Source organism: Anthonomus grandis, chromosome 1 (assembly GCF_022605725.1).
Source record: "Anthonomus grandis grandis chromosome 1, icAntGran1.3, whole genome shotgun sequence".
Lineage (NCBI taxonomy): Eukaryota > Metazoa > Arthropoda > Insecta > Coleoptera > Curculionidae > Anthonomus > Anthonomus grandis.
Window position 1 is genome coordinate 51,935,104 of NC_065546.1, and position 26,735 is coordinate 51,961,838.

At 31.1% G+C, this 26,735-nt stretch overlaps 1 protein-coding gene across 3 annotated transcripts in view; it reads left to right on the plus strand.

Moving 5' to 3' along the window:
* The window catches only part of LOC126743227 (protein fem-1 homolog CG6966), a 70,843-nt gene extending 45,192 nt beyond the window's left edge, over positions 1 to 25,651 (plus strand). For 2 of the 3 annotated variants that reach the window (XM_050450223.1, XM_050450237.1), the window contains exons 2-9: positions 668 to 830; positions 5,330 to 5,538; positions 5,627 to 5,837; positions 5,907 to 6,096; positions 8,929 to 9,165; positions 12,735 to 13,011; positions 13,057 to 13,247; positions 17,109 to 25,651. In XM_050450223.1, the coding sequence (XP_050306180.1) occupies positions 668 to 830; positions 5,330 to 5,538; positions 5,627 to 5,837; positions 5,907 to 6,096; positions 8,929 to 9,165; positions 12,735 to 13,011; positions 13,057 to 13,247; positions 17,109 to 17,466 (1,836 nt within the window). In that variant the 3' untranslated portion in view covers positions 17,467 to 25,651. The remainder of the gene's footprint in view (positions 1 to 667; positions 831 to 5,329; positions 5,539 to 5,626; positions 5,838 to 5,906; positions 6,097 to 8,928; positions 9,166 to 12,734; positions 13,012 to 13,056; positions 13,248 to 17,108) is intronic. The other variant, XM_050450230.1, reaches the window with a different exon arrangement.
* Positions 25,652 to 26,735: the final 1,084 nt, after the last annotated feature.

Below are 26,735 nucleotides of genomic sequence, written 5' to 3' on the forward strand. Positions count from 1 at the left end.
ATTTAATATTTTTTATTTTATTTAATTTTTTGTTTTTTTTTTTTAAGTTATCTGAATATAAAAAATCTGAAAAAATGTTCATATATCTTAGGTTTTAGTAAGTTTATTCAGAAATGTCAGGGAATTTTTTTGTATATTTCAGGAATTTAAAACATTTTGTCTTGTCTTATTCTCTTTTATGTATTTTATGAATTTCGAGTAAATGAGAATAAAGTTTAATTTTATTCTAGGAATTTGACATCACTTTTTATTTTTCCAAGGATTTTAAATAATTGTCCATATTTTTCAAAAATTTCGGAGTAATTTGGTATTTATTTTATCTACATCTTATTATGACCTGGAATGTAGATAAAAAATGGTCTAAAGCCATGCAGTTGGTTAACTACGTCTGAATTTAGAATAAAGGAGAAAATCTGGTTATGTTGGTTAAACCTTTATAGTCTAGACTTACATCGAGTGTTTCATGAATTTATATTTTTAAGTTTAATATTACAAAGATTTCTTACATGATGCAAACTTAAGCAGGCACACTGCAGATGTGTTTATGTATAGCATTAATAATAACAAATTTCCGCCCATTAATAAATTTATATTACAATTATTCCAAAAAGTCAACAAGGAAAATAATAACCAGATTGTTATTTAACTATGTTGTTTTTCTTTTTAGATATATTTACACTGCAACAAGGGTAAAGACGAAGTGTCGATGTTGGTGGCGGCGAAAACCTCCGGTGCGACTCCACTAGTCATTGCCTGCAGGAATGGACATTATGACGTCGCAGAATATCTCATCGAGAAATGTCAAGCTGACATTGAACAACCTGGTTCGGGTAAGTGCTAAAAAAAGTTAATTAGCGATCAGTGTATGACTTAATGTATGTACAGAATATTGGTAATGTTTCGAACCTTAATAATTAATAATTATATACGGGCATAGCGCTCGTCAACGATGATCTATTTCTCTTGATCTCAGCGAAGTAGCCCACATGTTTATATGTTGTATATATTTAGGATGTACCAATATTTTTTATAGAATACAATCCATCGTATCTACATATAAAACTAATTATACAATCCATGTTATATTACTATCCATTTATAAAATGCCTCGCCGAACTATATAATTTAATATTGTTGGAATATGGACACGAACTAATGGGTCCAATTTTGTCTTATAGGGATTTAAAGATTTTCTCGAAGAAATTATTTATAGTCTCAAGATCAGCCATCGGGTTTAATTGTTAGGTCGTTAAAGTATAATAGAACAGAGTCCTAAAACAGATTTGTGATACTCCCCAGGTTACTGACCAGTATTCGAAACATTAGGAACCAATAACCAGTCGCTGGGTGCTAAAATAATAGTGACAAATGTTCTAAAGCAGGAACTTTTCCCACATGTATGTAATAACTAAACGCCTTTGTCAAGTCAAAAAACACTGTGGCCATAACCGTTTATCTGATAATATAGGTCATAAAAAATTGCAAATATGGACCCTATTGGTGCTTGGATTTTCCAGAAAATTAGGTTTTAATAAGTTTTTCAATAAATCTTGACAGTGTAGATAAAAGAGTAAATATTGTCAAGAATTTCAGTCTTGTGAATTGGAACAATAAAAAGCAAATAAGATCTTATATAAGAAACTTATATACCTAGAGCAATCGGGGAAGCTTAAGAAGACCTTAACAGAAACACAATATTTGCCAGCTGAAAAAATAATGGTTTTAATAAAAAAAAAGAAAAAGTAGTTCTAAAGAAGAAGTTTTAAATGTGTATATTCTGCAAGAGACCAATCGTCTCTACCAGGAAATTTATGCTTTGTCATCTCCTACTGGTTCCGAACTTATGTTATCTGTTTGCTTGGCTTCTATTTGTTTTGGTTATATTGACATAATCTCATTCCACGGCTCATCTTGCAACCGTAAATATATAGTTCATAATAATATATTTTATAATTTATTTTAATCAAACGAATAGCGATAAAAGTTGCAATATTATAGTTCACTTTATTCAAACTCTAGCTTTGCTTTATATTGTTGACCTACGTTAATGTAACTCGAAACTTATGTTTGTGATATTCTTTTTCTTAATCCTCATTTTGCTTGAGTTTTTAAAAATGAGGAGATTATGAGCTCAGTAATTAAAATATCAAGGTTGATTAACAAGGGGGCGAATTCAGAAATAAATAAGTTTTTGCTCGAGTGCATTTTTATGTAAATCATTTGAGATAAGCGAGATAGATTATTTATATATATTTTATGTATATTATTATTTGACCTCAGTAGTTTTACTATACGTGATTACTACGCGAGTGCCAAGAAGAAATTTGGATTTTTAGTTCTTTTGTGCCATATTTTAAATAAATCCTTCAAAGATATTGAACATTTAATTAGTTGGTTCAAGTAGTTATTTCTGTTACTTTCTTGCATAATTCTTGTCCTCTTCTAATATTCCTTTTTCGCCCAATTTGATCATGGTTTGATTCCTATTATCGTTTTTATTATTTTCTTACTAAATATTAAAATAACTCAGTTTTTCTCTGGTCTGTCTATCTTTAGGCCAGCAAACGTTATTTATTAATCCAAATGACTATGAGCCGAAGTAAAGTCTAAAAACTCCTGGAATAACCATATTTTTTTTTGAATTTCTTATTTAGGTAAACTTGAAACTAAGTCGGCGTTCTTTGTCTCTATTCGGCATCTTCATTTTTAAATATTTTTTCTTAATCAAGTTTCTTAGTTGGATTATTGTTCAAGTATTCAAAAGAAAGCTTCATCTTTACTTTATACTTTTCTATAGTAATGATTGAATCACAGCTTGATTACAATACATTAACTGAGTGTATGGCTTTTGTTGCCCTCTGCAACTCTGTATTCTTCTGAGCACTCTTTACCTGAAGCTTTTTTGGTTCTTACTAATTGTTCCGCCTTGAATTTTTTGTCTCATGACTTTAAATTAATTATTTAGGTAGAGTTAGGTTTAAAAAAAATTGTGTCGAGAGATAAAAAAAAAGCGCTTTATTGACGTGCCAAATGTATCACCTTGAATTTCTTTAACATAGCCATGTATTTACTTATGAGATTATAAAGATTGATGGCGCAGATTATGATATTATGTAACTGGACAATCAGAAAGTATTCATCAAAATTTATATAGAAAACAAAGCTGACCAATCAATAGCAAAGAGTCGCTTCAGAGAACTCGCATAAACAAATGATATTTTAGTAGGCTATTCATAATAAAATAATTTGTTTTAATTAATCTCTTCTTCTAAACTACCACCTCTGAATTGTTACTCTCTTATTTTGTCACACTGTAATTACTTCAATGTTCCCTGGACTATGTCTTAATGCTTCCAGTAGATACAGATTATAAAAGATACGAGCTAAATGATTTAAAATGGGTGAATGTGCAATAACATATAATAAAATTAAACAAAATTCACTAGACATATTCGAACAACATGCATGGTTTTGATACACGCATTGCGATTTTTCAGAGATCATTATGTTTTTGTGTTCCAAGGTGACTAACCTAATTAGTCAATCAATCAATTATTATGAAATATTGAAATTAACAATACATTTTTATGAATAGTTTAAGATTAATCGTAAATTACAAAGACCTTTATAATTAGCACCTAGACAACTTAATGTAGATATTTGCCCAGTTAATACAAGCTTATAATTAAATAAATCTTTATTTCCTTATTAAGCCTATACCTATAGTCTTCCTGAAAATTATGAACCAAATTGTTCAGCAAATCATTAAATATCACCCAAAAATCCATTGGTTTCACAACCAATAAATTGAGCAATAAAAAACACAATAACAAAAACCTTATAAAAATTTCTCTAAAATGCAACTATCTTTTTTCTCTATATATGGTGCTACGAAGCATATATTTCATACAAATACAGAGAATTCCATTATTAGCCCAAAAACTCTTAGCAGGTGGATCCACTATATACTATAATAATTTAACTAAGTAGACTTAACGGTTTATTCAATCCTTTATATACCACCATGTTATTCTTTATAATATTATTATTTGACACCAAGACTTTGCGTTTTTTCGTTTTGGTATAAATATTATCCTTTAATTAAGTCATATCAGTTCTTTGAGATGCGGAGAAGCAAAGCTGGAAAAATGTTTTTTTGCAAGAAAGGCTTAGAACTTAAAACTAAAAAGGCTTGATATGCCTAAAAATCCGTTTAGACATATTTCTTATTATTTATACATTACAATAAGACACTAGGTACAGTATTTATAACTAAAATAGATAATACAAGCTGAATAAAATAATTAAGTATTATAAAAAAATATTTAAATGATTATGTAGTTGGTAATTCTTCAAACAGTTTTTTACAAGAACATTAGAAAAATTGTCAATAAGTAACAGATTCATATTATATCACAGCACAAATTCAATTATCATAAGTGCATAGATTCAGGACAAATCTAAATTAAAATTTTTGATAAAAGGACACCCATATAAATATTACAGAATATATTAAGCAGAATTTCTTAAAGATGTTCTAAAAAGATCTCTTTTCAGTGGCGGAAAGTCTTAAGAAAAAATTAGCAGTTCTAAGACTAAATAATGATGTCAGCAAAATTCTCTCTCTAATCTAATCGTTTGGTTAATAATGAAAAGTACATTCAAAGAACCTTGGTTGGCCATATCCCAAAAAAAAAAAAAACATCTAAGGTGTCATTTGCTTGCCCAACTCATCTTTAGTTGCTTCAATGGCAAACAATCTGGATTCTTTTCTCTCCCAAAGTTAAATGTGGTCTTGAAAATGTAACTCACTCTCTTAATCAGAATAGCCAGAACCTTCGCAATCCTGAAAACCTGTAAGGTCAAAATAAGAAAGGTTCGAATTGAACTAGTCTTTAAAAACTTTAGGATCACCTAAACACCATTTTTTAATGACTACTAAAAACGCACTCAAAGTTTTATCTGTATAGTGCCTTAGTAAAAATCACGTCAACACCACTAGATGTAGAGGAATATTTATAGAATTCCTTGAATCATGATCTATTTGAAATTCTACATTTTACAGGTTATGCTTATAACTGACAAATCTTGATTTGAAAAAAAAGTCTCTAGCATTGAGTCTTTCTTCTGCCATATTGAACAATGAAGGTTAGGAACAATCCAGGCGAAGATCCGACGGATCCTTGGGCTAGTCTCCAAGGTTCTTTAAGCAAGAATGCTTTTTCCTACCCCTTTGGGTCTTTGGATAAAGTTTTGTTAAAATTTGTCTTAAAATAAATAATTTATATTTTAAACGAATTATCCTTTACGACAACAATTTTTTTTTCAGTTAACTTTGACGGCGAAACGATAGAAGGTGCTCCGCCTTTATGGTGCGCAGCTGCTGCGGGTCATGTGGACATAGTGAAGCTGTTGGTAAGCCATGGGGCCAAAGTGAATACCACCACGAGGACGAACTCCACTCCCTTGAGGGCGGCATGTTTTGATGGCCATTTAGAAATAGTCAAATATCTCGTACAGCATGGAGCAGATATTGAGGTAATTTGAAGGAACATGCAAAAGCTAATTTGATTATTCATACGTTAACCGCATGAATAATTAAATTATTATAATATTTATTTTTCAGATAGCGAATAAACACGGACATACTTGTTTGATGATTGCTTGCTATAAGGGTAACATTAAAATAGTAAGGTACTTGTTAAGTCTTAAAGCCAGTATTAATAGAAAAAGTGTCAAAGGAAATACGGCATTACACGACTGCGCGGAGAGTGGTAGTTTAGAAATCTTAAAGTTACTTATTGAGCATGGCGCGACAATGGATGTAGATTCTTATGGTAAGGTTTTCTTGGTTTTTAATCGTGGAGAGATAAGTTGCGGTGTGACTAATTTTTTTGTATTTTTAGGAATGACTCCCTTATTAGCGGCTGCAGTAACAGGCCATAATCATATAGTAGAATATTTAATTAAACTGACACACATTGTTCCTAGAAGAGAAAGAATAGATGCTTTAGAATTATTAGGAACAACTTGTGTGGATAAGAAAAGGGATATGATTGGAGCGTTGGAACTGTGGAAACGGGCAATGCAAGAGAGGTAACTTTAATAAAAATTAAAACAGTTAAAGTATTAAAATTTTCAAGTAGGGTCAAGTGGTGCAAAAATGAGACACACAAATAAAAAATACTAATTTTAAAAATACTAACCAATTTTTTTATATAAACTGATAGCAGCAGTTGTAAGGACCTCCTGACTACAATTTATTATTTTTCAGTAACCCTATGCTCAAAATTAAAATTACAAAATCCGTTGCTTTATTTGAGGTAGGTAGAAAACTATGGTCTGTAGGTTCTGGAGGGTTCAATTTGAGACACGCACTGAGGTAAAAATCAGACACTGCAGGTGTAAATATGAGACATATATTTTTGTTATTTATATACAATCATATACTCTTGATATACAGAGCGATCAGCTAGAAATTAATGAAACCCAAGAAAATATTGTTAATAAACAAGTAGGCTCAGAATCTAGAAATAGTTGCAGCAAAAGTTTGGTGTCAGCTGACAATGTAGTGTCTACGACATCTGGGAAACCAGAGAGCAAAAATTCTTCTTTCGAATCCATTTTGTTAAGTAAAATTAACAAGACACCCTTTATGGCATAGAAACGTCGTAAAATACTCAGCAGCAGTTAAATACTAACTAGTGGCGACTACGCAAAGCTAATTGAAAATATGGATAAAGAAAAGGACATAAAGAAAAGAAATATAGTTAAGAAGAATAAAAAAGCAAAGAAAATTAAAAAACAACCTTTAAGTAGTTCAGAATCTGAGCAAGACGAGGAGGTTCAATACGAGGCCGAAAACGATATCGAGAATATGACACTTTGGTTAGAAATGGGACTAACGAGGATGTAGTTCAAAGTGAATATGAAAGTGAGACAGAAGATGTGCCATTATCACACCTTATTGAATCTAAATCAGTGACGGAAGAAATTGTAACTACCGGCGATTTCGTTTTGGTTAAATTTAAAACTAAAAATAAGAACATGCACTACATGGCTTTTGTAAAAAAATTGCTACCCAAAAATTAATTTTGTGTTTACTATTTACGAAGAGAAATAAATTTGTTAATCCAGTTTGGGAAATCAATAATGTAAAGGAAGATATTGTTTTAAAACTACCACCCCCAGATCCGCTTGCAGGAACTTCTAGAACGGCAGATATGTATCTTTTTCCAATAGATTTCAACAAATATTTAGTTCGTTTAATTTTCATTAATAGTAAACCTGTTCCTCTATGTTATTAGGTTATTTACTTTTTTCCCTTATTTTTTTATGTAAGAATATTTTTTAGTTTGGAATCCTTTGCTCAAGTTTTGACTCAATATTTAGTTTAAGAATCAATGGTTACTACTTAATAAACATTTTTGTACGTTTTTTCTATAAATAAGAATTTTCGGATTCGTTTATTTTGTAAATTTTAAAAAATCGTGTCTGAATTCTTCCCTGAGTGTCTTATTTTTGGTTTAGAGGGCAGGTCCGACACAGGTGAATTTTACTACTGTTTCATATTTCACCTGGGCTGTCTCATATTTGCACTTTTCCAAGGATAAATATGAGACAGAGCTTTAATTTTTTTTCTCATAATATAGGTAAACTTGCTATGTTTTTATTTTTGCAATAGTTTTCTGATTATCACTTACATCCTATAATTTTTTTTTCGATTCTTGCAAAGTAGTCTAAGACCTGAAAAATATGAAAGATTTAAAAAGTGTCTCATTTTTACACCACTTGGCCCTAATATGTTAAAATTTAATTAGTACAAGTAATATATTAAAATTGATTTGATATTGATTGAACTATTTGATTCATGGCTCTTTTGTTAAAAGGAAGTGATGTTGCTTTGTATTATTTTTGTAAAATTTTCTGTAATTACTTATTTCTACTCGTATTCATTTGGGAAAACTTTATAGTTTATTTATAGCATAAAAGCAAAAAAACTGGATTACTGTTATAATGTAATATTTTCGATATACACTGTCGATATCGACGGTAATATTACGATGTTTCACCAACATTTAACTGGCATCTATCTATTTATCTGAGATAGTAACAAAATTCCTAACACCAGTAATCTATTTTGTAGTTCTTTTGTCTTAGGTACTTGCACAGCCTTTGAATCCGTATAAACTTTTATATCAATAACTTTACGCGATTTATTGATTATCCGCGACCTGACACTCAGCCATGCAGCGAATTTGATCGGTCCGTGGACTGCAACCTAATTGGAGCACTATTATTGTCCATTTTACGTATCTTTTATTGTTTTTTTGCGTTTTCTAGCGCCTTGTCTAGGGAGTTCCACCATTATTCTATTTTCCACTGAAGGCTCGGCCAACGGTACCTTAGGTGATAAGAGAGATTGTTAGGGAAGGGAATTTTATTTAGTTAACTTTTAGAATTATCGGTCGTAGGCATGCGTTTTACCGTTTTGCGTTGGTTAATTTGAGTTCTTTGGTTGAAGAACTTATGGTTCAAAAATGGAAAAATTCAGATGTTGCTATGTGTGACAGAGATTTTTTGATCAGAGTTTTTATTTTTTTCAAGCATTAATGTTATTCTTAATATACCTTTCAAAGTAGTTCCTTTGGGCAGCTATAATATAATATATATAATATATACATACCGATGGAGACGTTTTTCATACTGTTGATAGCATCGCTGCAAGTCAACTGGTATAGTCTTCAGCATGTTCATGGTTTTCCTATAATCAATTGATGCAATTCCCGGAGGATCATTCTGTATAGTTAATAAGAACAAAGGCCTTTAGTACTTAACACTCTATCCTTTCATAGGTCTTCAATTTTGAATAAAAATTACGTTTAGTATATCTTAAAGTACACTTAACGGGACTTTTTTTATTTACAGGTATTTCGGAGATGGTATTCCCATGCCAAAGCCGAAAACGAAAAAAGTCGCAGCGTACGATTACGTAACGGAAATATCAGATTTACAAGGACTGGATGATCTTATGGCTGACCCGGACGAGATGCGCATGCAGGCACTAGTAATGCGCGAAAGAATTTTAGGACCCGCACATCCAGACACGAGTTACTATATTAGATATAGGGGAGCAGTGTATGCGGACGCGGGCAAATTTAACAGGTATTAAATTTGTTTGATTTAATATTTGACCAAAGATTGTGTATTAGAAAATGTATTTTGTGGACGTATTGGTCAATTGTTAAAAAAAAAACTATTTGTTTCTTGCCAACGTTTTGAATTATGTTTAATTCATTTTCAGGGCTCTACAATAGATAGAAAGAAGTGGTTTTCACTTTTTATAGTCTAATGAAGAGCCTTAATTTTCTGCTCGACCCTATAAAGGGCCAATATAGGCCGAAATGTTGGCATTAAAAGAAAAAAAGTCTTAACACAATTGAACTGGGTCACTAAAACAGCGCATTAAAGTAATAATAATTCTATTTCAACTAAATCCTCTAAGATAAAATTTCTTATGATGGATATTCCATTGTCAAACTGTTGAGAAACGTTTGAATTTGGTCCATCATTTAAATGGAAATAATAATTGATTTAAAATATGCTATAGGAATAACTGTTCAGCTGTTAATAAGATACCAAGTCAATAGTTAAAAAATGAAAAAAATATATAAAATGTTCCAATTTAAACTATGTTTTTCAATGTAATATTCTAGTCCTAAAGATTAAAAATATATTATATATTATAATATTTCTACAAATTACCCTGTAATAAAACAACGGATTTATAATGATCATTGAAATTAGCTTTATTTCAATGCTATTGACTATTGGCCATAAATAAATCTTCACATTCTTTATTTAAATTAAGAGGAATTTAAAAACACCTTTAAGATTTTAAAGTTCTTGCCACAAAAACAAGTATTTGCGAGGAGTAAAAGTAGAGAAACATTTGTAAAGTCCGTAGTACACAGGGTTTTACTAAACATGCGGCAAAAATTTAAGAGATTATTCCTTGGACTATTCTAAGGATATTTTGTCCTTATTTGATTTCCCAAATCTTCTACATCTCCCTCTGGAGTAGTATAAACTAATGACGTTAGGTGTCTTTATAGGAAATAATCCAGGGAGTTTAAGTCCGGGGATCGAACAGAACATACATAAGATTCACCTCGACCAATCCAGCTCTGCTGGTTCTCATTTTGCCGCATGTTTGGTTATGGTTCGGTTGAATTAATTATTAAACAAGTAAGACCATCCTGAAACCTCTTATGATTTCCCAAAAATATGTTCTGAAGGTCATGTTATACAAACTTAAATATTAAACAAACCAAAATTGTATTCCTCGGATATTTTATTTAGAGAAGCTAGATTTAGATTGTTGCAAGTAAATCAAATTTACTTGAAAGCCACTGCCACTTCAAGTAAATTGTCAAGTAAATCCACTGTTACGCCTCTGTGTAAGAATCCAGACTACTTGCATTTTATATCTCGCAATGAGAACACTAGACAAGTTTTAAATAAGTTACGTAAGTAGAGAAAAAAATAAAAACTATAAGTCTCGGTCTCAAAACATCCCTAATATATATCACGAAGGTTATATGTTTCGCTAATAAAGCTTCATCAGACCTTATAAACTAGATGACCTGCTTAGTACTCAGACCATAGGGATGCACCATCCAAGAAACTCTTCATTTCGAAGAAAAATCGAACCATCCGATTTGTAATACAGTATTATTTTCCGATAAAAGTGAATTACGACTTGATCTAAAGTATACTTTTGACACTGTTGACTATGAAGGTGGAAATATACAAGTTTGGGGTTGCTTCTTTGGTATTGAAATGACCTCTATTGTCAAAATTGACTGGAATATGGATCGGGAGTTTCACCATGACCATGATCCAAAGCATACTGCTAAAATCCTTTAACAAAAAATTGAGCACCAAAGAAATTACTGTTCTTAAGGGGACAGCCCAGAGTGCTGACGTTAAACCCATAGAGAATCGTAGACAAAAAAATCGTAGTAAATATCGGACAAATTAAAAATGTAAGCCAGATTCAAAGCAGTAGAAGTGGCTTGGCACTCTATAGTGAAGACGACCTTACGGAATTTAATTGGATTTATACAGGGTGTCCGCTAATTAATGGTACATGGAAAAACCACAGACTCCTGATGTAAAAATATTACGATTTAACTATATTTACCTATATCCAAAAGTTGATATTAACTGAGATACAGGGTGTTAAACTTAAAACTTTTTTTTTGTTTTTCCCCAATAATTTTAACAAAAGTTAACTTTTTTTCACAAAAATTTGTAGTTAGGGGTTTTTTAGGTCGAGAAATTCATTTTTTTAAGAAATTGAGTGTACAATGTAGGAGGCGCTGCCTGCGACATCTTTTTCTCTTTCATAAGGTCATAACTTTTTTGTGCTTAACTGTATTTAAGTTTTTATTGAAAATAATACTTTTTTCATATTTTTTACGTAAAAAAGGTATACTACTTTCGGGTCGCTCAGAGTCGCCGTTTTCGAGATATCTACCTTCAAATTATTTAGTACAGCAGCTCAAGTAAGCAATAATGTCTTGTTACTCTTTACCAATCATTTTTTACATCATAAATAATGTTTTAGTATAAGTCATTGAGAATAATGCAGACAAAAATTGGATTATCATTTAATTAACTTTATTTAAAATAACTATGACACTAGAAAATCTATTGAAAGAAAATAACATTAACGAAAACAAACATAACTATGCGACTAATAACTTTTCCATTTTGAAACTGTGACGAGATTTAGTAAAAAAATAGATCTGCTTTTGACAAAAACTGTTCAAAATGTCTACCATTCACTTCAATACATTTAACAGTTCTTTTGCTGAAAGATCTCCTAATTTAAAAAAATAATTGTTCGTTTCGTAGCTTTTGTGCAGCATATAAAATTCTCTGCCATAGTTCTTCTCTGGAATTCACTATTTCTTTGTAAACGAGCGACTTCATATAGCCCCATACACAAAAATCCAGCGGGTTAAAATCGGGACTTCGCGCCGGCCATGACCTCTGGCTCCCACGACCTATCCAGCGATTAGGAAAACGGTTGTCCACGTACTCTCTGACAGCTCTAGAGAAGTGTGCTGGCGCTCCGTCTTGCATGAAATACATATGTTGCCTTATGTCCAGCGGAATATCATCGAGAAAATCTGTTGATCAGATTTTTTTTATTCTTGTTTTATGTTAGTTCTTGCCGTTTCTTTTCTTCCTTTTTTTATTTTTTTTTTGATGATATAAAATTTGCTCCTATGTATAATCAAAATGGATTCTGTATTCTGTATTGTAAATTCTAGGATTAGGAAGCTTTTAGCACAAGTTTGTAAACTTAGTAAATAAAGTAGATTTTGACTTTGACATCTTTTTTGTGAGCATCTTTATGTTTTATTTTTATTATCTACTTTATTATAGGTATAGTATCCAAGGATTTTTTTTAAATATAATAAAGTAGAAATTTTGTTAAAAAATAGAAACCTTGTTTTCTTTTGCTAGGCATCGTATATAGATACCGAGGTAACAATTGTGGCATTCGCTGTTTGAGGCATCTTGTATAATTTAACATTCTATGATTTTTTAAGAAATATAAAAAAACTACTAAAACCGATTTACTCTCCTGCATAATCCCAATATTATCATTTGTATATAAATATTAATTATTATTAATTACACTCACAAATAATTTTTAGATGTATCGAGCTATGGAACTACGCATTGGACATGCAACAGAGTATGTTAGAATGCCTAAATCCTATGACTCAAAGCAGTTTATTCAGCTTCACGGAATTGTTCTCATTTATGATGGGGGAGGAGGGAAAAAACACGAACAGGGGTCGACTCGTACCGCCTGTAGACGCTAACGAGATTTTAAGAGTGTTTAAAAAGGCTATTAAAGAAGTAGATTTAGGAAATCAGACTTTAAATAGGTTACCCAGTCAAGATAAAGATATGACATATTTAACGAGGGTAGGTCAATAAAAATTACTAATATTATTACACTCGAATTTTAAGTTATTAATTTTCGTAAAGGTTACAATTATCACACTTCATCTGGCATCTTTATTGACGAGATGGTTTAGTAGTGAGGAACTGAAGCATGAAATACACCAATCTATATATAATTTGAATAAAATAGGAATTCAAACGCGCTTGGGCCGATCTGTTCTTCATTTGGCGTGCTGTAGAGATGTGCTTGTTGTAAGGTAAGTGCCAAGGTTTATAATATGTATTTATTTTAAATACAGCTCTTAACTTTACCTTTTATCTGATCGCATATTTTTAAGCCAATATTTTACTTATTTACGTTGCTGTTAAAAATGAAAAAAAGAGGTCCTTCTTTATATATGTTTAAGTTTTCTCATTCTCATAATAATTTAATGATTTAAATTTTAAATCTCTAATGAAACGTTTCAATATAATCAAATATAAAATTAATTCTAATAAGGTAGGCAGATTATTTTCAAGCATCTGACGGTCAAATATTTTATCATCCGCGTATCTTTCTGGATACTTTATTCAAACTTGGAAAGCTTCAGCATTGGAAAAACTTAAGAAGCTCTTATTTTAGAATGATTAAAGACAAATTAGTCTCCTTTGAAGCTTAAACTTTCATCATTTATTAGGTAACAACGATATTCCTAGCCAAGGGATGACTCAAATTTGGGTAATTTTAATGTTCGGCTATCTTTTATGTGTAAGAGGTAGGCATATAAGAAATTTCAGTACAATTTATAATAATAATAATATTTTTATTGTTCTTCAGAAATATGGATAAGTATAGTAGATAAGTATAGTATAGAGATAAAATATTAATAAAAATGTCAAATTAAAATTGGAACACAAAATAGAGATAAAATTTAAAACAAGTACCTAAAATACTACGCAATTTTTACAAAACAAATTAAATAATAAAATGGCCTTCGACATACAGTGTTTTAGTTCATCTGTAGAAAATTAGAATATTCATCAGAAGAATTCAGTCTATAGCTTATACATTTTCATTTTGAAAGTTCTTAATCCTAAATATTTGGTATTCTCTATTAAAACGTTATTATCGTGATTTGTTTATTGGTACCTTATAAATGTTACAGACAATATTCCTAGTATTTTGGCAGTAATAAATCTACCACACATGTCCTAGTATTTAGCTTGAACAAAATTAAATTCCAAACAAAATTAAAAGAATGTTTAAAACATAAGAAGTCTACGAAAAAACTTTATTTAACATCATGATTTAAATAAAGCTAAATTTAGAAAATACTACATCATACGCTCAGTTATTGAATTTGAAGAAGAAACTAGAACACTCACAACACATAGTTCACTTCATAACATATTTTCATCCATAAGAACATCCAACAATGTAACCTCAAATATACCCTAATCTTGTCAAATGTTACGAACTTTTTTTACCTTACTGTACTTAAAGGCTATTTTTTAAGTTGTACTTAAAGCACCTTATGCGTAGTTAGAGAACCCGCATAATTTCGACATTTTTAAAATGTTCCAATTTAAATGCAATAATTGTGATAATTAAAGGAAATACTTATGTGCTAAGTCAACAAATTTTATATTAAAATTGTACTAATTATCAGAATTTTAAGCGAGTGGTCGCTTTCAAATAAAACATTATCCATGATACCACTATCCAAAAATACCACTATTTCCAAAATTCTCAAATTTCTTAATTTTTTTTTCTTGGCCTCAATTAAAAAATATGTTTTGCCTCTTTTGTGAAAGGTACCCTGTGCCTCAAAATCAAATGAAGGTATCTCATTTTTGTTTGCGGAATTAAAAGCTTGAAGAAAAAGTAGCGCAGGATAGTGAAACCCACAAGATACTATTGTTAATAGTAAGAGAAACATAATTTTAACAACATTATATTGTTAAATTGCTAAAAATATTTATAGTTTTCTCATTAGATTTTCTACAAGGAATAATTATGATATTGATGAACAAATTTGGAGTGAGCGCTTAATATGTATTGTTCTAATACTTATTTTTTAATCTAAACTCCAATTCGCCCGAGCCGACTTTTGCCTAACAGGCTAAATATATAGGGCTATAATATTCATACAATACAAATTGTTCGCAGCTGGTCCTGATTAATTTAATTTCCGCCGGAATTAATCGAACAAAAATTTATCTAGTATATTGTTAAATTAAATTTTTGTATTTCGAATAATTTACTGATAGATGTAATATACAGGGTGTCAATTTGAAAAGGTACCACCCTCTATATTTCTGCCTTTGTATAAAATGTCAAAATTTCCAAAAACACGTCAGATTTATTTTTGAGGACATTTTTTAGTTTAGTTTACAATCAAACTGCAGCAGCCCTCTGGCAAGATATAACTTCTAAAATCTTAAATGGAAAGGGGGGTCGAATGATACCTCATTTTAAAAATCTGATACCCTGTATAAAATAGATATTAGTTCAGTAGTAAGTCACTCTTAAGTTTCGTGAAAAAGAATTGTCAGATTCATTCAAACATATATTAAGTAAACTATGAGACAAATTTACCACTAACCGAAACTCTTTATTTTACTCTCGACACGTGTTTCGCTAAGGATGTTGACAAAAAACCCTTTATCAAAAATGATCTCACAGGCTAAGATAGCATTAAATAAGTGCAAAAACCTTGTTTCCTCTTCAGAAAAAATTCAAGTTACAGCTTTCCAACCCTACAATTACAAAATTATATTCTTTACCAAAAGTCCATAAACCTGGCAATAAAATGATACCAACTGTCTCCACTAGGATCTCCAACTTACAACATATCAAAGTTTTTAGTAAAGCCATTTGAGACATTAAAATTACATTTCGAATCTTTTTCAGTCAAAAACAGCCAACAGGTTATTTCAAAAGTCAATAATTTAATTCTAAGTGAAAATGAAATTCTTGTTTCTTTTGATGTATCTTCTTTATTCCCTAGCATTCCTATACTTCGGAACATTTGATTGAACTTTTAAGTAATTGTAAAATAGCCCTCCTCCTTCGGAGTCGAGCTATTTAGCCAAAATATGAAAATGAACTCATGTTGTTATTAGAAAAATACGCTTTCATGCAAAATTATGGAAAATTTTTAAGCACTTGTGTAATTGATTAACTCATTAGAACACCTATAAACTATTATTTATTTAAACCTATAAAGTTAATCTTAAAAACTCTACCAAGTTTTAAAAATTTGAAAATAAGCAAACTTTCATAGGGTTTTCAAAAACTTAGGTCTTAGAATGGTCTATCAAAGTTCGGCCAAGTTACGAAATCTTTTAGGAAACCCAAAAGATAAAATGAAGACCAATGAAAAATCCAGGATCTATGAGATCAATTGTGACGATTGTGATAAAAAGTACATAGGACAACAAAGAAGATCAATTAATGCCAGATTTAAAAAATATGTAGTGTGCTCATGTGAAATGGGTTGTTTAAAAGAGACCTATTTTTGAGAAAATGTTTTAAATTCTGGTCTTAACTTAAAATTACTAGTTAATAACAAGAGAAAATTAGATGCATACGAAAGTTTAGCAATATTCAAAAATCAAAAAAACATTCTTAATAGGGACAAAGATCCAATCCCTTATAGTCATTTGTATAGTTTAGTTAGTATTTAAGATTTGTTCGGCCATGCTTCATTACATACTTGTTACATCTTTAGTATATAATGCCTGCCACTTGTAAGTAGTTTTAGTTTAGTTTTAATCTGCTCCAGAAGATGCTAAAATAAAGAGTTCTGGTTAGTGGTAAAACTTTCTCGTAATTTGAGTGTTAAAGGTTCCAACCATAGGACTATATATCAAGTAGTGTGTTTTGCCCTTTGCGAAGAGATACATAACTTTAGTATACGCCACCATATTTTCTTTCTTTGTTAAGTTAATTTGAGTTTTCAGAATCTATCTTTTTTAAGCTCTATACTTAAATTTTTATCAATATTCCAGTACTTACGCAGCGTTTAAAGTAATTAAACTAAAAAATTAAAATCAAATTGGTAAACTTTGGCACAGATTCTAATTGAGGCTTATTAGAATCCCAAAAAAATAACATAAATTATGCATACTTTCAGATATCCAGTTTGTGCATTTCCATCCTGTCACCTTATTAAAGCCCTTCTGGCAGCCGGAGCAGATCCGACAGTAAAAGACGAAGAAGGCAACACTCCCCTCCACCTAGCAGCCATGGCCAATCCATGCCCATACCGTGTCGCCAGATTTTTACTAGAGGGCGGCGCTCACTTAGACCAAGTAAACAACAACGGCGAAACCTTTTCCAGTTTATTGAAATGTCAGCAAGCTCATCAAATCGTAGACGTGATGAAGTATTCTAGTTTAAAGTGTGCCGCTGCGAATGTTATAAAACAATTTAAAATTCCTTATAAAAGGGTCGTGCCGAAAGCTCTGGAATCTTTTATCGAGTTGCACTGAATGTTCGCTGGATAATTTTAAAATTTATGATATTCCCTCCAGTTATACTATGGACTAAAATGGTTAAAAAAGAGGCTTTTAAATTCCTTTTTAGAAAAGCGATTTTAATTACTGTTGCTTCAGCAGAGCTCTACGATTTTCTTTATATTTTATACGTTATTTTAATGATTTCTCACAAACCGTGGTTGGTATGCCGGGACCATAGTTTGAAGCACCTCACAAAGTAAAAATCGCGGGTGCAAACCTATTCTGGCTCTAAATACTATATTTTGTGATTTATCAGCGAAAAATAATTTTCATTTTGTGTTCATTTGTCAATTTCTCTTAATTTTACTGTATATAGATGCAGGTAGGGAATGACTTTTATTAGCTATAATTTTTTTAGTAGTTGATTTTGAGAGGCATATTTGGAGAATAAGTCAAAATAGCTCCGTCAGAGCTATACATTTTTAAAAACAGAGCTGTAAAATGATTTACCTTTTGGTTCAATTGGTTCATAAATTACATTCTGTTCATTATGCGCTTCTAGAAATTATGAAAATGAAATTTGATATTTAGCAAAAGTCTATACAGGATGTCCTAAATACATGCATGCTACTATTGCTATCTTTAAAATAGTAAAAGCTACAAACTCACTATATTAGAAAAAAATTACAGTTTTTGATAATCATTTAAGATTCTTTTACCGTGTTGCGAAATTCATATTAGTCTTTAAGATGAAAGAGAATGCAACCATATATGTGAGAAATGTCAAAATTAATTTCGCAGAATATTTTAACTGCCGTTAACTTTAAAAACTCAATTTGCTAATAATTAACACATTCGTATTGTGTCTGAATTTGATAAATTTTGAAAATCAGAGCTTAAGAAAAATACATCAACTAGGAAAAATATACACAAGTTGTTCTTTAGTCCCCTAAATCAAGAAAACTATTATAATTAACTATTAATTACTAAATAATAACTATTAAAACTACTATATAATTAACTATTATAGTACGAAATATTAAAAATTTGACAATATAGACGAATTCGAAGTTGATGTCAACTTCGTTCATTTAAATAGACTAGCCTATATATCCTATACTTAAAGCAAAGGGTTTAAGTCAAATTAAATTTTAATAAAAAATTTTAATTAAAATTCCTCTTATACCCCAGGAAGCAACGTGTAGTTGAACCTACGTTGAATATCCGAAACTTCGAATCGACGTTGACTTACGTTGTCGCAACACTTGAATCAACGTTGACGAGACGGCACAATGTCATACTTGAGGGAACGTTGTTTTTGTTTGTTAAATCAACGTCGTATTTTACGTTGATCTCGACCTCTAATTCAACGTTGATTTTAGATGATCTACGTATACAGACTGTTTCAATTTTTTCTTATATAGTTACTATAGTTAACAATCGCCATTCTGTTCTTGTTAACTATAGTAAGGTTGTCTGAAGAATGAATTGAAGCAAAGTTGCTCTTGCACTATAGTAAGTCTCAGTTTGAGTATAGAAAATTATGCAAGTAATTTAGTCACTCCACTCGAATTTAATCATTCTTTATTATAATATATTTGCTACCTAAAAAATAATTAATGTTTTTTAAAAATGCAAGTCTGCACACAACATTTATCTTCCAGAAATTAATTGCTTTTATAATGTCTATTCACCGTTGATTTTTGGTGCAGAAACGTCTACTTTGTCAATCGACTTTTCGTCAACGTTGATTCAACTGTTCCTTGCACCTTGGGACGGAGTAGATTGAGTGTCAACGGTATTACTAGCCAACTCATGAAAAAATAGGATAATTTTAAAATTCGATGATGGTTGAGAGGTGGCTTTATTTTGACATATCAAGCATTTTACTACGGTTTCCGCGTTGTCCGAAAGCGATAGCAACCCTTTTTAAATGTTATTTTATTTTTTTTTTAATTTTTCGAACAAGAGAAAAGTCTACGTTTTTTGAATTAGGGGAGAGGGGGGTAAAATGATCCCCCTAAGAAAAAAATACTTTAAAATGGGAAAACATTTTCTTTAAACTTCAGTTTGACAGAATAGGCCTATAAAAGAGTAATTTCTCTTAATAAAACCACACTTTTAACAAAAAAAAAAAAATTTACTTTTTAAAAATTTAACAAAATCATAAAAGTCGCAAAGGGATCATTTTACGACATTGGGGGTAAAACGATCCTTTCTACAAAAAACTTAAAAAGAAATACTCTGACAGTATAATACCGAGATAAACTGTATTTAAAACCTAAGCTTTCTCTGAACTTTTGCTAGTGCTAAAGGAACATCGGAGCAATGTTCGCAAATAAATTCATCCTCATCTTCTTCAACACCCGCACACAATTCGTGAGCCCATTCTAAACACTTTTTGCATTGAATCCAACCATCAACTGATGTAAAATGTTCTTCACAGCAGTAAAGACAAGTTGGATTTGTCTCGTCTTCCGAATCCGAAGAGTTGGAAAGGCTTTCTTTTATTTTATTTCCATTTTTCGGCGTCTTCTGCTTTGGTGTCTTCTTGTCATTTCTCTTTTTTGTTTTGTGTCTTCTTTTACTTCCTTTTTCTTGATACTTTCTTCAAGCGCAGTTTTGTATGGCGTGCTGGTCAAGACTGCACATCCACAAGACTTTCTCTTTCTTGTGTTTCTCTTGCCTTGAATTTTTGGAAATGGTCGACATTCTTGTGGTGTCACTGTAAAAGATGAATTTATTTGTTCATCTCGTTTTGAGCTGGGCCCAGGCTCAGGATAAGTACGGATCGTTTGAATCACTAGCATCATTATCAGAAGCTATATTGGATATATCTGTCAATGGGTTACATGGATTGGAACCTGGTGCCACATTTTCATCAGTCTCACTAGGTATTTGATCGGTTACTTCAGCGGCCAAAAAGTCAACATCTGAAAAAACCTCTAAGTCAAATATAAATATGCCAGTTTTACGAAACCCGTTTATCCCATTTGATGGTATGCAAGCCTTTAAGTAGCCTTCGCAAAATATTTGACTTATTTGAAACACCGTCACGGTTCTACCAGGATGATTTAACCATGATTTAATCAACAGGATGGTTTAACCATTTTTCCAATGCTTGGTCTAAATAAACACTAAGGGGACCCATAACAGCAACGTCCAACGGCTGCAGCTTGTGAGTACAGTGTGGAGGTAAACATAAGATGGTTACAAAGTTTTCTCTGGCACTTAAAATAACATCGAGATTTCTTGTGTGCGATAAATGTCCATCTAATATAAGTAACACTGGCGCATCCTTACTCGGCTTGAAGAAAGATACGAAGTGAGTAAACCACTGCTTAAAAACTTCGGTACGCATCCAACCACTTTCATTACACGCAAAAATGGTACCCGGAGGAGCTCCATCTGTTAGTTCGGCCTTCATTCGCTTTCTACTAAAAATAAGCATCGGTGGGAAATTTCCAGCAGCTGATACACAAACCACCGCTGTTGTCGAAATTCTTGCCACTTGTTTGGAACCTTTTCGTGCCAATATTCTTGAGTTTCGCCCAGGAACAGTAGAAATCGAAGTCTCGTCTACGTTAAAAATTCGGTGAGGCGCATAATTATTTTTAGAGTAAATCTCTTTCAACAAATTGAAGAACTTTGTCACAACTGGTTTATTAAAGGCTCTTGCCCTAGCAGCTGACGTCGCTTCAGGACACCTCAAGGAAATCTCTGGATGTCATCTTCTAAAACCGCTTAACCAATCTTTACCAGCAGCTTTTTCTACATGAGAAAACTTGTGGGGAATTTTGTTCTTTTTAGCAAGTTGATAAGCTAGTTGTCGCAAATCACGAGTTGTAAGTCCATACATCCTGCTTTCAAAATCTAGGATATGAGTTACTAACTCTTGCTCTTGTTCCGGCGAAAATACAGGGTGGCAGCTCCTAAGTGACTTTATCTCTAGCTTTGCTACCTTATTTTTGTCCATTACACGCCGTTTAAGCGACATTCTTGGTACGTTAAAGATTCGGGCAGCGGTTTTCACAGGCATTTCTTGCTTAACTTCTGCTATGGCATTTTTCATGTGCTCAGCATCCCAATTTTGCCTATTGGTTATTCGCTTATATGTTCGTGGCATCCTGTAACAATACGACGTAAAATGAGTTTGTAAATAAAAATTAGGATTTACAACAATTTGGTAAGAACTAGGGGGTAAAATGATCCCCTTTTTAAAACGGGATCGTTTTGCCCCACGCCTAGAGGATCGTTTTACCCCAAAGTGACATGCAGTACCATTTGTTAAATGAAAATTAATTGACATATATTAATTGAAAACAAAAACCACAAATCAACTCAGCATCCCTTCCTCAACAAAACAACGTAAGAAGAAGATGGATCAGTCACATTGTTAAAAAAATAAATAAAACAAAACAAATACCTTACCTTATATTATAAACGTAAAAAATACAAGCTCACGTAGCATTTGTTAGATTCGAACTGAATCGCAATTCCGATTGTGGTCTATTTATATAACCTCTTCGCCTAGAACATTGTTGCCAATATTACGCTTATTTTGCATAAAATGGGAACTTTTAAATTGCGGGATCATTTCAACCCGCAGGGATCATTTTACCCCCCTCTCCCCAACTGCGCTAGTTTTAAAGATAATAACATTGGAAAATTAACTTTTTTTTACAATTATTATAATAAAAAATCAGATTTTCTAGCAGGAAGAAACACAGCATATTTTGATCGAAACTTTATACCAATATTTTAAGTGACAAACTTTCACAACAATAAATCATGTTTTATCATAGTGCTTTGATAATATGTTTATATGTTATGCAATCGTGACCTTTTTGGGATAAAAATAGAGGGGTTCTATCTGAAACAATAATGTTTGTTGTTGAAATCAGACTTTCCAAATCTATCAAAATATTTCAGTTGTCTTCCACAGTAATATCTACACTCCATCAGAAAAAGGAGTATTTGGAAATATGGTAAAAATGTAAACATTTTAAATATATTCACAATATGAAAAAAACAGGTAAGTGTATAAAAAAACTTAAAACGTCGAAAATTAAAATGAAAGATGCCTTGTTATTAGAGTGGAAAAATACCAAGCACTTCAATTTAAATCGTCTCACTACAATTAACAGTTTTAAATGTTCAACGGAACTAATTTTGACAATTTTTCTACAATTACAGAGAATTTCCCAACATAGTAACTTTTTTATAAATTAACAGACCTCAAAGTAACGCTGTGTTTAGGACACCCATATGTATGTATGTATATTATGTGTCTCGGTAATAGACATCGATTGTGTTGGAGGATGTTTTTATTGGGATTTACTTTCTAAAAATATTTTACAATTCTAACGCATATTTAAAGTATGTTATTATATATCAAGAGTTGAATGCCGGTGAGGTTCCGACTAGTGTAAAATTTATACAAGTCAGGCATTACATCTTTCGACGCGAACTATATATACTATTTTTTATAATAGGCACATTTAAAGTAACTCAATTAGCAGCAAATTTATGTGGAAAGAAGCGGAAAATTACTAATTTATTTCTCTGTCCTTGAGAAGCAGCAAACTTTCATCCTTTCCAGCTAATTGTTATTAAACTAGGTCAGTATGACACTTACTTTATGTCACGTTCATTTGGTCGCTTTCCTTTCGATATACCTGGTACCAAAAGTTAACATTTTAACAAACTTTTATTCCGTTATCTTTTGAGACCTCTACTTGGGATTTGAAATATATTTAATACTGGTCCAAAGTAAGAAAATAGGAATCTAGTACCTTTTCGGGCACCCATGTTTTTCAAGTAGTAGTCCTATAGCAGTTTATCATAAAAAAAAGAGCCACGTGCAATTCTGTACAAAAATTATGTACCTGGAAGAGGAAGTATATTTTTGAAAGATAATTTCAACACCGTATTTTGAAAAGAAACCTTAAAAGAAAAAGTGGCATAAAGAAAGTATAATATTTTGACATGAAGCATATTTATAGTTTACGGATTTATATAACACTTTATATTCCCCCCTTTATATTCATTCACTAGCTGTGATCGTCGAGACACATGATATATATATCTGTTTTATCGAATAGTATGGATAACTTACTACTGATGTTTTAGAGAACATATCGTGAGCGTACGGCGAAAATCCACTCAACTCTGTTTTAAAGAATTTTGAAAAATTAATTTTTAATTTTGGAAATCCAGCTTTAAATTATCAGGGCAGTAGTTTTTTTTAGTATATTCTAGAAGAACTAAGAGCGTTCAACTCCTGTTGGTTTTTGCCAAATAAACCACTTTGTGAATTTTCATTACTGTTTAATCAAAGGCATCAAATCATGCACCGTATTTGTACGCCTGAAAATCAAATGTTATGTTCTGAAGTTGTTTCTTTTAATCAAATTTCTTTCTGTATGTTTTGCTTCAAAAAATTACTTTCTCTTGATATGTTTTCTTCTTATAGTATAGTGAGACCTTTTCGAATACTTGCTGTTTATATACAATTTTTTTGTAGTTTTCAAAATCGTTAATTGCTTAACATGATGCGATGTTAAGACCCTGGACTGCTAAAGCCGTTCCTAATTTTTTTAAGAACTTAAAAAAATTTAATATAGTTAAGCGAGGACTTATAGATTTTCGCCGTACGCAGTATACAATATTGCTGGTATTGTGTTCAAAATAATTCAAAATTTCATAAAAAAATAACAATTTATTTGTAAGAATTTCATTTATTTGTTGATTGTCATTTCCTAGAACTGAAATATCTAATATGATTGTTATATCGTCGTTTCTAATCTAAGCAAAATATTATTGTATGTTTAGAGCAGTAATTCAAACTAATCCCGAATGTGATCTTAAGATTTTATGTATAGTAGACGCTGATGATTGAATGATAAAGCGAGTCAGAAATATTAAAATCACTTGTTAAAAACTATATCTACAGGGTGTCTTTAAAAGATTCTGTCTTTATCTATTAGACACACTACAATTGAAAATAAGATGTTGTCTTAAATTAATAGTTGATAATAACTAGACCACAGGGTATTAAAAAACCACAATCACATTTCTTCTTCAAGTACCATGTTCTCTTCAAACGTTGGCTATCGCTGGCGCTATTTGCACCTTATGCACTAAATTTAAGTCATTGTCTGAGATTTTTGAGCCATGAAGTACGCCTACGACCTGGGCCTCGTTTGTCTTCTATTATAAGTTAAAAGCTCGTATTCTTCGTTTCTCAAAATGTGGCCTGAATGTGTGGAATACTGAAGTTTACGTTTTTTAATATCGAATAAAATTTCAAGGTCTTTCTCAATACTAAGTAGAACGTCTGTATTACGTATTCCTGAGCATTCTGCGATAGCACCACATTTCGAAAGCTTCCAACTTTTTACACATAGCTTCAGTTAGTGTCCATGCCTCTATACCTTTATAGAAAATACTAAACACGTAGCCTGCATACTCTTGCATATTATCCCAATTTTCACTGAGCTGGCAGCCGAAACATTTGAATGAAATTACACGTTCGACAATATGGTTATAATTATAAATTTTGTCTTGCTAACACTCAGATTAAGCTCAAATTTCGAACTTTTTAAGTAATTTAATTTACAATCTAGTATATCACTTATTATAAACTTAAATCGACTCACTCTCAATTGTACTACATCTGATAGACGTCACACAGGTATTTTAGACACCCTGTATATTTGAGCACATACAAATATTTTTTTTATAGTTTAATCGCAATATATGTCATTCAGCTGTATATGTCCTTCAATCAATGGTGCATCAATATCAAAATACATAAACCAATATTTTTTAGCTTTTTTTCCTATTAGTTTTTAGCTTAGTTTTATGTCTTTTTTTGCGCATGGTTTATTTTTTTTTATTGTGGAAAAACTCCACGATGGCGATGGAAATCCACGTTATAATTTGCCACCAGCATTTTAACGAACGAAAATGTGATAAAATAATTTTTAAGAAAAAATTTATAACATAATTATTTATCCTCTTAGAATATGTTAATAAAATTTGTCTATGAAAAATTAAACTATTTAAAATACGTACAAAAATATGTTTGTGTTACAATAGGGAGTTAATTCTTTCTATTATAGCATGAGTGTTGTATCTCATTTAGTAAAAATTACACTTAAATAATGTTAGTCCTATTTAGATAGAATTAATTTTAGTAAATTATTAACACTGAGTTGTACTGGATATTTTTATTTCATTTTTCCCTTTTAAGATCATTTGTAAAAATTTGAAATTAAGGTTTAGCTTCGTAACATTTCTCTGTTTGGTTGAGTTAGTCCCACCTATACAGAGTCTTTCATGAAGATGGGCTGTTATATCTCAGAAATCACCGGACAAAAAGGAATTACCACCGATTAATGCGAATTACGGGAAAATTCTGGACATAATTGTAACTTTTCTACTAAGGGGATTTAATTTTTTTTACAATGAAGTAAAAACTACAGAAGGAATACTATAATATTAAAATTAATGATACTATTTTCTGCACTATTATAAAAATCATATTACCTGCGTTTCCATTGATGCCACCAAAGGGAGCAGTTATCAGTTTAATTATTTAAATCTAATACAGTCGAAATTCAATGCGAATGTTAATCCTCGAACCCGACAGTTTCTTAAATTAGCATATTTTTCAGTGTTATTATCATTTACACATTATAAATATATATACAGTTATTTCTTATTTTCATAAAACAAAATAAAATTAAAATGAAAAGGTAAGTAATAAAATAGAGTAAGAATTAATGCCAACAAAAGACACTTTAAAAATTGAGAAACAGCATCAAAGAACTAAAACTAGTTTTTTCGAATGGTATACGTTTTATTTTTAAAATTAATCTCTGGAAAATTTATGTAGTGCCTTTCATAAATAAAGTTTAAGGCGTTAATAGAACCTGTCCAGGAATGTATTTCTCTTTTTAAATGTTAATAATAAATTATCTTCAAACCTTAAAAATTAATTCTGTATTTTTATGATTAATTTTAAATTACGCTTACTACGCAAAAGACTTTTTTTAGGGACTAATGCGTAAAAAGTCAACTTTATAGATCTTTACTTGAGCCGTAGATGAATGCGACAAGTCCCATGAATAAAAAAGGGGATTTTACACACGTGTAACATACAAATTTTTTTCTGTTACCGAAGAAAACATTAAAAAAAATCAAAAATATCAAATTTCTTTATGCACTTAAACGACTTTACGGTAAAAAACGTCAAAACATTTGTTGACAAATTATAAATTAAATGTCAAATTACT